Here is a 15,335-nt window from a genome sequence, read left to right on the forward strand (position 1 = left end):
AAAGCGTTTTCATTATGCAACAGTAAAACATCTGCAGAGTGAGGGCGAGTGAGAGAGAGGGCACATTCAGCATGCAGTGTGATGAGGTGTTTTCAGCTGTTGGTTTGTAACAGGCTGTATGCTATGTGTGCCAGGGTCTCACCATGTGGCAGCCAGGTATAGTAGATAGTTATTGAGGAATACTTGTATTTATAGAGGCATGTCAGCAGCAATAGCGACTACATTTGATAAGGGGTCAAACACAGAATAAAAGCTGATGCCACTAAATTCACTACTGTCTTTGACCTGTGACCTGACATTCATTATTTTGCATGTTTGAAGAGCAAATTGAAACAAAGTTATGCATAGTGAATCTAACCCATTCATGCATGGTGAACTGATCTGGTACAGATAAACAAACTCTCTTGTAGTTTTTATATGGGGACAGATGGAAGATCCAGGATGGGCTCATAGGAGGATGCTATTCTCTTCCCCGTATAAAGCAATGGAAAACTATTGAAAAAAATGTTCAGTGAAAGATCTATTCATTATGTGTCCAAAACTACTTTTGTTCAGCTGTTTTCAATATTTCATGCTAAACAAAAAGAAGAAGAATGCAGTACCTGCTCTTTAATATCCCGCGAAAACACACAAAACCAACCATTATGAATGACATCACTGCTGTGTGTTAAGCGAAAAGCGAAAAGCTAATTCTGCACTATTGAGTGTTTAACGGTTATGGATGTTGTTAAGCATACAGTATGAAATCTCCAGATACTCTAACGCTTTAAACATGAAGAATAATAATCGCAGCACAAACTACCGACACGTGGAGGGGTGTTAAACAGGAAAGCTGATGAGAATGAACTGTGCTCTCTATAAACCCTTCCTTTCACAGCTCTATAAAGACGATGGTTATGAATGGAAGCTGTTCCGGAGTGCAGCTCTTGTGCTGGAAGGACACAGGTTGATTTCCTGTCGTCTCGTTTCAGTCCCTGCCATGATCACCTCCTACCCCAACACCACGCTGGCGACACAGGGACAGAAGAAGGAGATGAGCTGCACAGCACACGGGGAGAAGCCCATTATAGTGCGCTGGGAGAAGGAAGACCGCATCATTAACCCCGAGATGTCACGCTACATTGTTTCCACCAAGGAAGTGGGGGATGAGGTCATCTCCACTCTCCAGGTGCAGTATGGGACGGGTGACTCCATTCTCGGGCGCCACTGTGAAAATCACCACTCTCGGGTAGATTTCCAGTACAGCTATGACCAAAAGTTTTGCATCTCCCTATAGAATTAACTAATAGTCGAATGAAACCTGCTGAATAATGTTACATTAACATATTGAATTGCATACCACTTTGTAGTTTTCCATATAATGAAAAACTGACAAGAATTTAAAAATTTGACATTTTGAAATCTAACATGAAATACTGTACTACATTGATGGTTTCCAGTAGACTTTTGCGATATCGTTTTGTTTCTTTGATTACATGATGTTAAATAATGTTCATATAGTTTTTGTTTTTGTTTTTGTTTGTTTTGTCTCAATCCTAAATTTCTAGTTGATGCAAAACATTTGGCCATAGCTGTATCTGTGTTTATAATTCGTATTTTCAAGTCTGGTAAATGAAATTATCCATGTTTCTTTTGTGCCTCAGATTTTGCCCACAGTCAGAGAAGACTCTGGATTTTTTTCCTGCCATGCCATCAATTCCTACGGGGAAGACAGAGGCATCATTCAGCTGACAGTGCAAGGTATGTTCCCTAGTCAGTGTAAACTCACTGTGTAGATACGCTAACATATCCTATGTCAAAGTAAGGACTTATCCAAGCTTTATAATGTATTTAGATGCTCTCAAGACCCCATCCCCAAGCAGTGTCCACGCCCGTATCCTGTGTGTCTTCCCACTCACTCTCTTGGTTGATATAGATTGCTCACTTCCTGCATTCTCAATCCTCCTTGCACCCCCATGCAACTCCTACCAAACTTGATTTCCTGGTTGCAGTCTTAGATATAGACAGTCTAATAGCCTGTGTTCCCACTATCATTCCCCTATGAAACTAATATTCTGTATTTGAACCTTTACCCGCGTTAGCCACTTCGTTTCCATGTTCCTGACACCGTTTCTTCATTGTCCCCCCTCAGAGCCTCCCGACCCCCCGGTGGTTGAAATCCGAGAGGTTCGAGACCGCAGCATCGCCCTGCGCTGGACCATGGGGTTTGATGGAAACAGCCCCATCACCGGCTATGACATTGAGTGCAAGAACAAATCAGGTAAACCCGCCCGCCTGCCCTGTTTGTGTATGTATTTTACGAGGGGAAAAAAAATTCCATTGAAGGTCTTATTTACAAGAGTGTCCTGAAATTACTAGAATGTAGTTTATCTGGCTTTAACATTAGCGCTTACAGCAACCCACAAGATCACTAGCGACACACAGACTGACTCATAGAATGAGCAGATCAGGCTTGGGGGGAAAAAACGTTTTCACGGCAGCTTCAGTTATCCTCTCAGGATAAGTGACTCAGTACTTTCATGATCTCTCTCTCTCTCTCTCTCTCTCTCTCTCTCTCTCTCCCTCCCTCCCCCCCCCAGACACCTGGGATTCAGTCCAGAGAACCAAAGATGTTTCCCCTCAGCTGAATCAGGCCACCATCATCGACCTCCACCCTTCCTCCACCTACAACATCCGCATGTACGCCAAAAACCGCATCGGCAAGAGCGAAGCCAGCAATGAGCTCACCATCACCACTGACGAAGCAGGTACGTGTCTCGCTAGCTCTTACACCGCACTGCACTGGCAAGGGTAACGGAGAGAGCATTGTCCCTCACATTTTCTGTTTAAAGTGTCTCCAGTGTCTCCATTTCACTGAGAGGTGAGTAGAACTCTGTTACAGCCATGTAAGATGGCTGGCTACACTACAGCACCTGTGCTTACCTGTGGGGAGGGATCAGGTCACTCCGCAGGAATTGGAATACATGGCATTTACAGCACCGGAACTGTGTAACAGCATGATTGTTTTTCAGAAAAACAATCAGATAAACTAGTATACTAGGTGCTCATGTTTTATTGTTTCCTGTTACTTTACTGTAAAGTGTCCTTTAATATGACAGCAGGACAGACACACCCTGGTCTCCCACCCAGTAAAAAAAAAAAAGAAAAACATAAGTTTTTTCTTATAGCAAGACTTCTGTAGTGGTCTTGTTAAAAGCACAGTTTATTTTGAGCAGGTTATATAGATAGGGTACAGTATATAGTGGTGATGCTCATAAGTGCTAAGTGGTATATGTGACTGGTATCACTTTAGGTGCAAAGAAGAGGAAAGTGGGTTATTTTCTCCCTTGGCCTGGATAAATAATTGAACACTAGCTGACCCTGTAGTAAAAGCCATGCCTTTCAATTCGTCACTGGCATTGTAAATGTCTGTCCGTATTCAATAAACTGTGTCCCACATTCAGGCTGATTGACCTGTCTAAAGAGCAATCCAATCAGACAGCAGGACCCCCTCCACAAAACTCCTTTCTGTGTCTTGATTCATCCACACATGAATCATGACTGTTTACTGTTCTGTGTGTCTGTCTACTTATTGGTCTGTCTAAAGTTACACTACAATCCTAATCAATGTGTAAGTGTATCATATTGTTTTCATTTCTATCTATCCATCTATCTGTCTTTTTTTGTCTGTTTTCCTGCTGTGTGTCTTGTTTCGACTCTGTAGTATATTTGAGAGTATATTGTTTGTGCGTGTCTGTCTGTGAGCACTTGAATTGCGTGTATTCCTTGCCTCTGTATATATCTAGGTAGGGACTGCATGTAGAGACACCCATCTATCTATATGGTCCAGTCCTGTCTGTTGGCCTGCCTGTCTAATGTGTACACTGCCCTGATTAGCATTGGTGTTCCCTGATAATCAATTTAGGCAATAGTATATTGGTGTGTGTTCAGGGGTGTTTTCCGTTTAACAGAAGTGTCTCTGAATTGAAATTCTGTCCCAAAGGGCAGTTTCAGTCCAAGGTCAACTACTTGAGACCAATCTATTGAAGAGTCCATAGACAGGACTAATTTACGTTAGTCTGTGACCCACACAACTGCCTGGCAAAACAGTCATTCACCATCACCATTTGAAATGGTCGGTCTTTTTTTTACAGATTTGCCAGAGATGCAGACACTTTAAGTAGCCTATCAATCTGAAAGTGCTGGGACCCACAGTACAGCACACGCCTGCTCTTGCAATAGGAAAGTGGGAAAAACTGTGCGATTGTTTGAAATGTACTACTGTAAGACACATCACCCTGGGGCCCTACACAATACCACTGGAACCGTGCATTGTAATATCTGAGTACATGCAGTCTGATAATTGTGATGGGCAGTCAGGTGAGCATGCAGTCAGAGAAAAGAAAAGAAAGAAAGCTCTCCTTCACTGTCCAGTATGTCCTCCTTGAATCCACCAGATGGTGCTGTTCTGCTGGTTGGTCAGTATGCGCGTGTGCTTCCCAGACCCTGCTCAGAGGGTTTCATATTCAAACATTGCTGTTTCTTTTTTCCAGCCCCCGATGGCCCCCCTCAGGATGTCCAGCTAGAGCCTGTGACCTCGCAAAGTATTAAAGTGACCTGGAAGGTACTGTTAACTACCAAGACCTGACTCGACTGGCTGGGTCACTGCTCATATTGTGTGTGTGTGTGTGCAAGAGGATTGTTACCAGATCAGGGGTCAGATCAGATCTTTTTGTGCAGAGGGTACTGTAGATGATTTTCATACCTTCATTAAAGATGTTTCTCATTGTGGTGGGTGACACAAGTCGTGATGGAAATAACACTCCTGCTGCATAGCATTGTCACCCATTCCAGGTTTTAATACAAGCTTGATTAGCCACAGTAGCCAGGGAACAAGCTCAGGTGTGTCTAATAAAACCAGGAATGGCTCAAACTGCTATGCAACGGGAGTCTTATTTCCGTCCCTGCTGTTTGGATGTTTGATTTTCATAACTTGCATTACTATTTTAAAAGACGCTGGTATGTTCGGTAGATCAGCTGGCAATCAGGTCGATTGATTATCCCCCCCATGGCCGTGTCCCTCCCTCAGGCCCCTAAGAAGCACCTCCAGAACGGGATGATCCGCGGCTACCAGATCGGCTACCGCGAGTACAGCACCGGAGGCAACTACCAGTTCAACATCATCAACCTGGAGACGACCGGGGACAGCGAGCTCCACACCCTGGACAACCTGAAGAAGTTCACGCAGTACGGCGTGGTGGTGCAGGCCTGCAACCGAGCCGGGACCGGGCCCTCCTCACAGGAGATCATCACCACCACACTGGAGGACGGTGAGTCAGCCCCCTTCACATTCCCTCTCCCTTAACGACGGGAAAACAGCAGTGCACAGAGGCGCGGGGTTCGGAAACACCCAACGCGTGGAGCTCAGGTGCAGGGAGCTGCCAGGGTTAGGATGGTGACTAGGAGTGTAACGATACAATAGTACAACACAACACGATGTGTATCACGATGGGCAGGTCGCGATACGAGATCTATCACGATGCATGTGATGGACCAGATTGGTTGCTTGCATGATGCATAATCAGATCAAATAATCATTTAATGAGGGACTATTTTGTTAAAAGGCAAACATTCAATGAGACAGGGAGAGTATGTATCCATACCAGCTATAAAACACACTTAATCTTCATTCAAGAACCACTTGGCGATCTACAGTGAGCTCTGCTGTGCTTTTGGTCTTGTATCACGACACAAACGATGCGTTTACAATATTGTAACTTCATTTACAATACGATATGTCACGTAAAGAAAGCATCGCGATTCATCAATACACCCCTGTTGGTGACCCGCGGTGAATGGAAGACCACTCCAGTTTGGGAACGAGGCGAGGCTGTTATGCCCATCAAGGCTCGTCCCCTCTTAGGGCGCTATTTTCCCCCACGACGGGGTTCTGATTGAAAATCCCATTTAACAGGTTTACAGATACCACATCCACTTCTAACTTGGTTGTTTCACACATTTCTATTCCACACTGTTTGGATTGATTCCCAGGTTAAATTAATCAGCTCCCAGTGACGTAATTTATGTGTGTTCTAAGTTTAACATTTTTTGTATTTGTACGAAGATTATTTCACTCCCAAGTTGCCCCTCCAAGGACACATTTGATTCCATGTTCAGTGATGGTTGAACAAACAGCACAAGCCGCGGTGTTGTTTAAAAGTACACACAGTCCCTGCTGTGCAGGTGTCACGGGCAGTGTTGTGTGATACACTGCCGTTACAGATTCTGTCAGTGAGAAGAGATGAGGTTAAACGCTCACTTGCGGTGCGTGGGGGAGCCGGTTCGCATCCAGCCTCCACTCTGTTACACAAGGATCCCAGTTCTGTCCCATTTCATATTTTCTGTGGTTTTGACTCGTTCTCCGTATACACACAAAATGGCTGCCGGACACAACGGTTTGTTTGTTTTGGTTTCAACTGTGACTTTCTGTATTTTATAGCAACAGTTTCTAAAAGTTTCAGGCATTGTGTACCAGATTTTTAAGTCATAGCAGTTAAAATCATCAAATGGCGAACACCACAGTAGCGTCTGGAGAGCCAATCAGTTGTGCCCTAATTATTTCCACCTCTGTAAACTCGTAGTGTCTGCAGTCTAATAGTTGTACCAGGGAGCCCCCTGCTGGAATTCCAGAGTATTACCTCAATGTAAGACATTTAAATGAGCCTTCCTCAGAATAGCTGAAAAAGGTGTAGATTTTATTAAAACACGCAGATACTCAATAAATACTGCATGTGCCTCAAAGCCGCTGACACCAATTCAGAAACCTGATTTCTCTTCTGCAGACACTCATAGTTATGCTGTTAAAACTTTAGAAAATCTAAATAAGCCTGTATATGCGTGCCATCCACAGTGGAGTAGTGCAGAGAGAGAACATGCCCAGAATGCAAACAATCCGGCTTCCAATTCTGTTTTCCACGAGACACTGTCTAGCAGAGAAATCAATAGTGCAGTCATTTGTGGATGCCTGACGTCAAGGTGGTGTCCTAATAATATTTTTTCCAGAGAGACGAAGTGGCTCTCGCTGAGCAGCCTGTGAATTCAGCACACAAGAGAAAGACATTTACTTCAAATAAGCAGGAAAAGGTCATCTGCTGCAAACACACAAAACAAGATCGTAGGGAACAAAGAAAGCGTTAAATGCAACCAGGAATGTAATGCAAGAAATTGTATGAACTGTATGCTAACTATCATTATCTATAAGCTATAGTAATAAGCCTTACAATAATCCTTATAATTATTTTCCAATAATCCAGTAATAATCCATCAGTACTGTCTTTGTGGTTTATGTAATTATGTTTCTATTTCGGTGTTTATTTATTTATTTATTTATTTTATTATTGTCATCATTTTTGGTTATTTTGGAATATGGCTTCCTAGAGGCTGGAGTATAGTGCCACTACGAGAGTCCCACAATGCACCAGGTGTTGTATGTATTTCTTACATGGTTTTTCTTATAAGGTGCATATGTGTATTTCTTATGTGGTGAAGAGCAAAATAACATTTTTCCCTTGACATTTAACCACAAAATATTCTATTAAAAATCTCTTTAAAATCGATATTTATCAAATGGCACAAAAGTGGCGATTCAAAACACAGAGCGTGCTGGATTGTAATGACTTTGTTCCTCTGCTGCTGCCTCAGATTAGATAATTTGGCATCGTTGGCTCTTTTGTCGCCACCAGTTCCCCAACATAAAATTAACCAGAGATAGTTTCAATACGATAGTTTCAATATAAAAAGAACACTTATCCCGAGGCAGGATACAAACACAGCACAATAAATAAACTGTGCACCAGGGTCTGAACTGCACCCCCCATCTGTACGTCTGTATAAATATCTGATCTGTGACACTTGGCTTCTGGTATTTGTACTCATGTGCAGATCAGATAATATTGTTCTGTCAAATACTGAGTTCTGGATTAGTTCAGCACTATTCAGCACCTTCCACAAACTTACTATAGAAAACAAATTAACTACAACAATCTGTATGCAAAAGAAGAGACTCTGCCGTAACAGAAACTGTGTCACCAGTGCCCCCTTGTGTCCAGTTGTAAAACAGCACCAGAAATCAGATCTGTGAAAGACTGGTTATAATACAGTGTGTAGAATGGGAAGGGAATAGAATGAGCCTTGTAATACACAACATTCTAATCGCTTGCCCTTTGTACAGCAGAAATAGCATGTGTATCTTACCTGTGGGTGTGAGAATAACACGTCGGTCAGTAATCCGTGACATAGGCACTCGTGTGTGAAAATGTTAGACCACTCTGTGCTTTAATTAGGCATCTTAAACAACTTCTAAAAAGTCTCCTGCATTTTACCATGTGTGGCCATGTGTTCCTTTTCTCTTACTATTTGAAATGAGCCGCATGTGTGCCTATTAAAGTCAGCAATTCAATTAGACAAAAATGGTTTGATTTCATATGCACAACAAATCAAAACTACAGGGGTGTAAACACTACTATATAGATAGATAGATACAGTACAGTATATATATCTATACAGTATATCTGTATCTATACAGTATATCTGTATCTATATCTCAATTCCTGTTTTTTTCAGTGCCGAGTCGCTCCCCAGAGAACATGCAGGCCTCGGCCTCCTCCCCTGAAATCATCTCTCTGTCCTGGTCCATGCCACCCAAAGAGGCTCTCAACGGCATTCTGCAGGGATTCCGGGTCATTTACTGGGCAAACCTGCCCGATGGAGGTACAGTGAGCTTCATTCACAGCCACCTGGGTCAGCCGGTCACTGGTGTGTGCAGTATGACTGTACCATGTTCTTTATTCTATGCTTTTATATAATGCATATGTATGTTTCAAGATGAGGACATCTAAACAGGTCATATAAACAATGTTATCAATCTAAAAAGGGCAGTTGCAGTGCAATTAATTGCAAGTGAATACAAGTACCCTACTATAAAGATTGTTGGTGAATAGTTTGTTCTGGTAATCCTCTAGAACAATGCTGTTCAACCCCATCGATAAATATATCCTCTCACATTCTCCTGTGGTCTAGCAGCGCTCTTCAGGACATGTACTGTACTTACTTCTCTGAACTGCTTAACCCTTTCCTGGCTAGGAGTCAGCAGAGATCACCCAGTGCTGGTAAACATATACCTGGGGATTGATTGATTGATTGATTGATTGATTGATTGATTGATTGATTGATTGATTGATTGATTGATTGATTTTGCTTTTGTGTTTTATTTACGGAATTCAACTGACGTCCAGTTGAAGTATTTTGATTTCCGAGGAGGAAGAAAAACAAATTAAAATTCAAGAAAATGCTGCAGCATTGAAACCCCTTTGAGAGAAACCAGATAACTAGAGAAATTCATCATATCGTTTAAAACTAATTAGAACAAATAAAGTTCACCCTACTGCACATAAAATCTCAGGGATGGTGACATTGGTCTGGCAGGTGTGTGACTTTGATCTCACATAAACCCTGAAAGGAATTATAGCCTTATTACTTTATATACAGTCGGGTGTACATGATTCATCATAATAATAATAATAATAATAATAATAATAATAATAATAATAATAATAATAATGCATTTCTATTTATGTTAAGATTGTGAATCTCTTTGTGATGGCCCTTCACATTCTTACTTTTGTAATGCCCTAATTTGATGATGATGATGATGATGATGATGATGATGATGATGATGATGATGATGATGATGATGATGAATTGGTGAATTCTGTCCATCCCTCTCCCTCACTTTTTATTAAAATATCTGACTGATTTTCCTCCTGGGAATATACGTCACCAATGCATTTAACATTATTCCAGCATTGTCTGTGATTAGACAACACTGGCTTTTCATCATCATCGTCATCATCAGTTCTGACGGATAATCGAACCCTCATTACAATAAGTCTGTGTTTGTCTGAACAGTTATTTATTTATAATGAAGACCACTTGACACTGCAGTTAATCCTCTATTATCTTGCTGTTCGGTTACTCCTCCCTCTTCCCACACTCTGCCTTAGTTCTCGCTCAGCCCTTTGCCACTGAAGCCTCTCAATCCTCCAGAGCACAAACTGTTAATTCTGCTCAGCCACGACATGCATAGGAAACGTCAGAATGATTGTTTCTGACAACGCCGCTACCTTTAACCCCAGACCTGTCAAGTCGTATTGGATTTAAACCCTGTTCTGCTTGAATCAGGCATATACTGTAATAGAATGACAGGCAAATCAAGCACACATAATACCAGGAGGTACCGTGGAATTGTAATAATTTGCTGTCTGTGCTTTTTTAAAATTTATTTCTTTTATATATCAGAACTTGGAACAAGCGTAATATAGACTGATGAGACACAAGGTTGTCTAATGAATCTCATATTACAAAACCTGATTTTTTTTTTTATAAATATAGTTGTCGCCAATTATTTTTTTGCCCCAGTTTTCTCCCCAATTTGGAATTTTGGAATTAATTTTATCCCGGCTCACTGCTGCCACTCCCGCGCCGAATCGGGAAACGGCGACAGACACACTCTTCCTCCTCCGACATGTGTCCTGCCAAGCCGTCTTTTTTCGCAGGTCTACAGCGAAGCCACTAGACCCATAGTGCCGGAGGACAATGTGGATCTGAGTGGCTTCTACAGCAGACCCGCAGGCGCCCTGTCGGCCACAGGAGTCGCTGATGCGCGGTGAACCGTGGATTACCCTCCACACCCGGGGAGAGGTCCGCCAATTGTGCCCTGACCCCTGGGAACTCTCGGCCATGATCGGCAATGGCATAACCTGGACTCGAACCAGCGATCTCCAGGCTATAGGGCGCATCCTGCACTCCACGCGGAGCGCCTTTACTGGATGCACTACTCAGGAGCCCCGAGTTTATAGATCTTATGTCGAGGGAACTGTCTTAAAGAATGATCAGGACTGCTTTTGTAAAAACAAGTAATAGTTGCTTCTTTTTAATAAGCATGCTAAATAACAGTATACTAAGACGTAAAGACTCTATTGTTTTACTTGTTAAGCATATGATAAACAGGACCTGATTTTACCAGATTTCACCTTTCCCTGTCTGAAACAGAGCTCTATTAACCCTGCTTTTTATCCAGAAAACTGTGAAACAAAACAAACAAAAAAAACCCAATAATAATAATTAGAATAGCAAAAAAGCAGAAACCTTGGGATATCTCTTTAAGACTGTGATCGCTCATGTGCAGTACCAATAAGAATCCGCCAGAGGGAGCCATGGTACTTTTATCTGATTGAAACCCCAGCAGCAGAGTCATCTCTTTGATTAAATTTGCAGGTTGCCATCTCCAGCTAGGGGTAGGCATGGAAACGGAAATATAATTAGCGCATGAAGTTTTCGGTTTTTATTTTCCAAACTCTACCTCCCTTTTAAATGTTAATTAGTAGTTATTAAGCAGTCTCTGCATCCTAATAAAGATACAACTATTAATTAAAGACTGGTTTGAAGATTATTTTTTTTCTTTGCTACAAATCAAGGAAGTTTGAAATGATGGACTTGCTATTTATTAGTGTTCACTTCGTACTGGGTATGCTGAAAAGAGAATCTGTCAGGACAGCTCTGTTAAACCTGTGAAAATGACAGAAGCACAGCGATAAACTCGACGACTGCAAGAATGAAATACAGTTAGGATCAGCGATGAGCAATTAACGTAATTTGTCACGTCTGTTTGAAATAAAAAAAAAAAAGCGAAACAGAATCGGGCTCAGTAAAGATATGATGGTAAAAACTAGTGACATTGTTTTGTAATTAACAGCTTTTTCTGAGTTTAACAAAGCAACAGAATCGGCTCCAAATAAGTTTAAAGGGATGTCATGTGATTAAAAAAAAAAAAAAATTTAAACAAAACTTAGCCATATTTATAATACAGTACATTGTTTCAGGCAGAAATAATGAAACATTTGAAACAACTTCTGTGACTCGTGTCTAATCCTTTTTCATGGTTTGCTGCGATATTTCTGATAGTTCTATACAGCAGCACACGTTCTTAAGCCTATATACAGTAATAAATCTGTTTATGTGTGTAGGCATGCTGAAGGTCAAATGTGTACACTGCAGGCCATGCCTATTCCAATGATGAGATAGAGGTCTAGTAACTGTACAGCCCCCTCCAAAAAGTACAAAAGCTAAGCCTTTCATGCATTTGCCTCTGAAGAACTCCATTCTCCGCTCATGTCACAATTAAATCTAATGAAACCATAGCCAGTCCCCCAGTCCCAGCTTGAGGGAGTGTGCATGGAGCTGGGCTTCCTCACAGAGCTGTGAGGAGGAGCACCGTGCCTGACCAGAACAACCCAACAATTGCTTTAGCAAGGCCCCCCTCCCTAACTGTGAATCTGCAGGGAATCTCCAGTTGGCTGTGGATGCCTTCATGATCCAGGCCCAAACATTGCCCATTGCATTGTAACACTGAGAAACAGGAGAAACCCCACAAAGTGTACAGGTTGTGATGCGTTTAGTTTTGTTCTCCCTCCCCCAGAGCTTGGAGAGATCAGGAACGTCACAGCCACACAGCCCTCCCTGGAGCTGGACGGCCTGGAGAAGTACACCAACTACAGTATCCAGGTGCTGGCCTTCACACGGGCAGGGGACGGGGTGCGCAGCGAGCAGATCTTCATTCGCACCAAGGAGGACGGTGAGAGCACAACTTACAAAAAAAGGACTAATATAACGTAAAGCCTTGGTTTGAATCAGTTCCTCTAATAAAGATGGTCTTACTGTAAGTGGGATTCTCTGTATTTTCCAAAATGAGGACCATAGTGAAAAATGTCCCATGTTCTATCAACCACCACTAGGGGTCACTCTATTCCTTTATAGATGTCTGCTCATTTAAGAGTCAAGGCACAGCAGTTAATTAACTAAGTTAGGGAATTAAAGAAAAGAAAAAAAAACTGATGATAGCCAGACTAAACAAAGTCACTGCCTGACTAGTTTAGAGACTGAAGCTTGCACAGCACATAGTGACATGGGTAGGATTTGTATGTACTGTGTGTGATAACATTTCCATTTGCTTCGGTTTAGTTTGAAAAGTCTCAACACAATTGGGCAGCCCCTATCTCATGTTGAGCTGAATCTGTTAGAAACTGTCCTGGTCCCTCAAAGCGTACTCTTTTCAAAAGGTAAAGCTGAGTTAAACGAGAACACGTAACAGTTTCAATGTAGGAAACTGGATAGAAATCCTTTGGCACCCCTTGTAATGAAATTGGTTATACATACAGGGAGTGTGCTATACTGTACTGTGTAAGGATCCTTGGCTAATTCACAATGACAAGAGAGCACTGCACTGTACTGCACATTGCATTTACATTTGAAAAGAATATATGAAGAAATGAAAGACAATGACATAAAAAGCAGCAATGTGCACTGCATGTCATCACAGTAGTTTGCAGGTGTGTGTGTCCCTGGGGATCAGTGCAGTTTGCAGGTGTGTGTGTGTGTGTGTCTCTGGGGATCAGAGCAGTTTGCAGGTGTGTGTGTCCCTGGGGATCACAGCAGTTTGCAGGTGTGTGTCCCTGGGGATCACAGCAGTTTGCAGGTGTGTGTGTGTCCCTGGGGATCACAGCAGTTTGCAGGTGTGTGTGTGTCCCTGGGGATCACAGCAGTTTGCAGGTGTGTGTCCCTGGGGATCAGTGCAGTTTGCAGGTGTGTGTGTGCGTCTCTGGGGATCAGAGCGTTTTGCAGGTGTGTGTGCTCTGGGGATTACAGCAGTTTGCAGGTGTGTGTGACCTGGTCCCTGTCGCTCTTGTTATGTTTAGTGCCGGGGGCCCCGGGGGGAGTGAAGGCCGCCGCGTCCTCTGGCTCAGTAGTGTTCGTCTCTTGGCTGCCTCCCCTCAAGCTGAACGGCATCATCAGGAAATACACCGTCTTCTGCTCCAACCCCTACCCCACGGTAAGCAGCGGCAGCGCCACTTCATCACGGTGTAATCTGCAAAGCGAGATCATCTTTCATCATTGATCCATTGTGATTACATCAGGAGAAGAATGAGTTACAGCCTGCATAAATCTCCCTCGTCCCTCCCGTGATGTCTTCATCTGTTTAAAGAAATGTTGAAACATGGAGTTTTTGCATCAGACAGAGATTGAAGATGTATAGGAGAGATACAGCGGAGTCAGATTGAAGATGTATAGGAGAGATACTGCGGAGTCAGATTGAAGATGTATAGGAGAGATACTGCGGAGTCAGATTGAAGATGTATAGGAGAGATACAGCGGAGTCAGATTGAAGATGTATAGGAGAGATACTGCAGAGTCAGATTGAAGATGTATAGGAGAGATACAGGAGTCAGATTGAAGATGTATAGGAGAGATACTGCAGAGTCAGATTGAAGATGTATAGGAGAGATACAGGAGTCAGATTGAAGATGTATAGGAGAGATACTGCAGAGTCAGATTGAAGATGTATAGGAGAGATACAGGAGTCAGATTGAAGATGTATAGGAGAGATACTGCAGAGTCAGATTGAAGATGTATAGGAGAGATACAGGAGTCAGATTGAAGATGTATAGGAGAGATACTGCAGAGTCAGATTGAAGATGTATAGGAGAGATACAGCGGAGTCAGATTGAAGATGTATAGGAGAGATACTGCAGAGTCAGATTGAAGATGTATAGGAGAGATACTGCGGAGTCAGATTGAAGATGTATAGGAGAGATACAGCGGAGTCAGATTGAAGATGTATAGGAGAGATACTGCAGAGTCAGATTGAAGATGTATAGGAGAGATACTGCGGAGTCAGATTGAAGATGTATAGGAGAGATACTGCAGAGTCAGATTGAAGATGTATAGGAGAGATACAGGAGTCAGATTGAAGATGTATAGGAGAGATACTGCAGAGTCAGATTGAAGATGTATAGGAGAGATACAGGAGTCAGATTGAAGATGTATAGGAGAGATACTGCAGAGTCAGATTGAAGATGTATAGGAGAGATACAGGAGTCAGATTGAAGATGTATAGGAGAGATACTGCAGAGTCAGATTGAAGATGTATAGGAGAGATACAGGAGTCAGATTGAAGATGTATAGGAGAGATACTGCAGAGTCAGATTGAAGATGTATAGGAGAGATACAGCGGAGTCAGATTGAAGATGTATAGGAGAGATACTGCGGAGTCAGATTGAAGATGTATAGGAGAGATACAGGAGTCAGATTGAAGATGTATAGGAGAGATACTGCAGAGTCAGATTGAAGATGTATAGGAGAGATACTGCAGAGTCAGATTGAAGATGTATAGGAGAGATACAGCGGAGTCAGATTGAAGATGTATAGGAGAGATACTGCGGAGTCAGATTGAAGATGTATAG

The 15,335-nt window shown here is 42.4% G+C and overlaps 1 protein-coding gene across 1 annotated transcript in view; it reads left to right on the plus strand.

The window, feature by feature from the left end:
• LOC117407124 (cell adhesion molecule DSCAM) overlaps positions 1-15,335 on the plus strand; it is a 175,477-nt gene that overhangs the window by 139,535 nt on the left and 20,607 nt on the right. The window contains exons 12-20 of the mRNA XM_059028101.1: positions 972-1,168; positions 1,644-1,740; positions 2,132-2,260; positions 2,580-2,747; positions 4,533-4,603; positions 5,069-5,309; positions 8,602-8,748; positions 12,515-12,670; positions 13,791-13,924. Of these exons, the coding sequence (XP_058884084.1) occupies positions 972-1,168; positions 1,644-1,740; positions 2,132-2,260; positions 2,580-2,747; positions 4,533-4,603; positions 5,069-5,309; positions 8,602-8,748; positions 12,515-12,670; positions 13,791-13,924 (1,340 nt within the window). The remainder of the gene's footprint in view (positions 1-971; positions 1,169-1,643; positions 1,741-2,131; positions 2,261-2,579; positions 2,748-4,532; positions 4,604-5,068; positions 5,310-8,601; positions 8,749-12,514; positions 12,671-13,790; positions 13,925-15,335) is intronic.

The sequence above is a fragment of the Acipenser ruthenus genome, chromosome 8, assembly GCF_902713425.1.
Source record: "Acipenser ruthenus chromosome 8, fAciRut3.2 maternal haplotype, whole genome shotgun sequence".
Taxonomy (NCBI): domain Eukaryota; kingdom Metazoa; phylum Chordata; class Actinopteri; order Acipenseriformes; family Acipenseridae; genus Acipenser; species Acipenser ruthenus.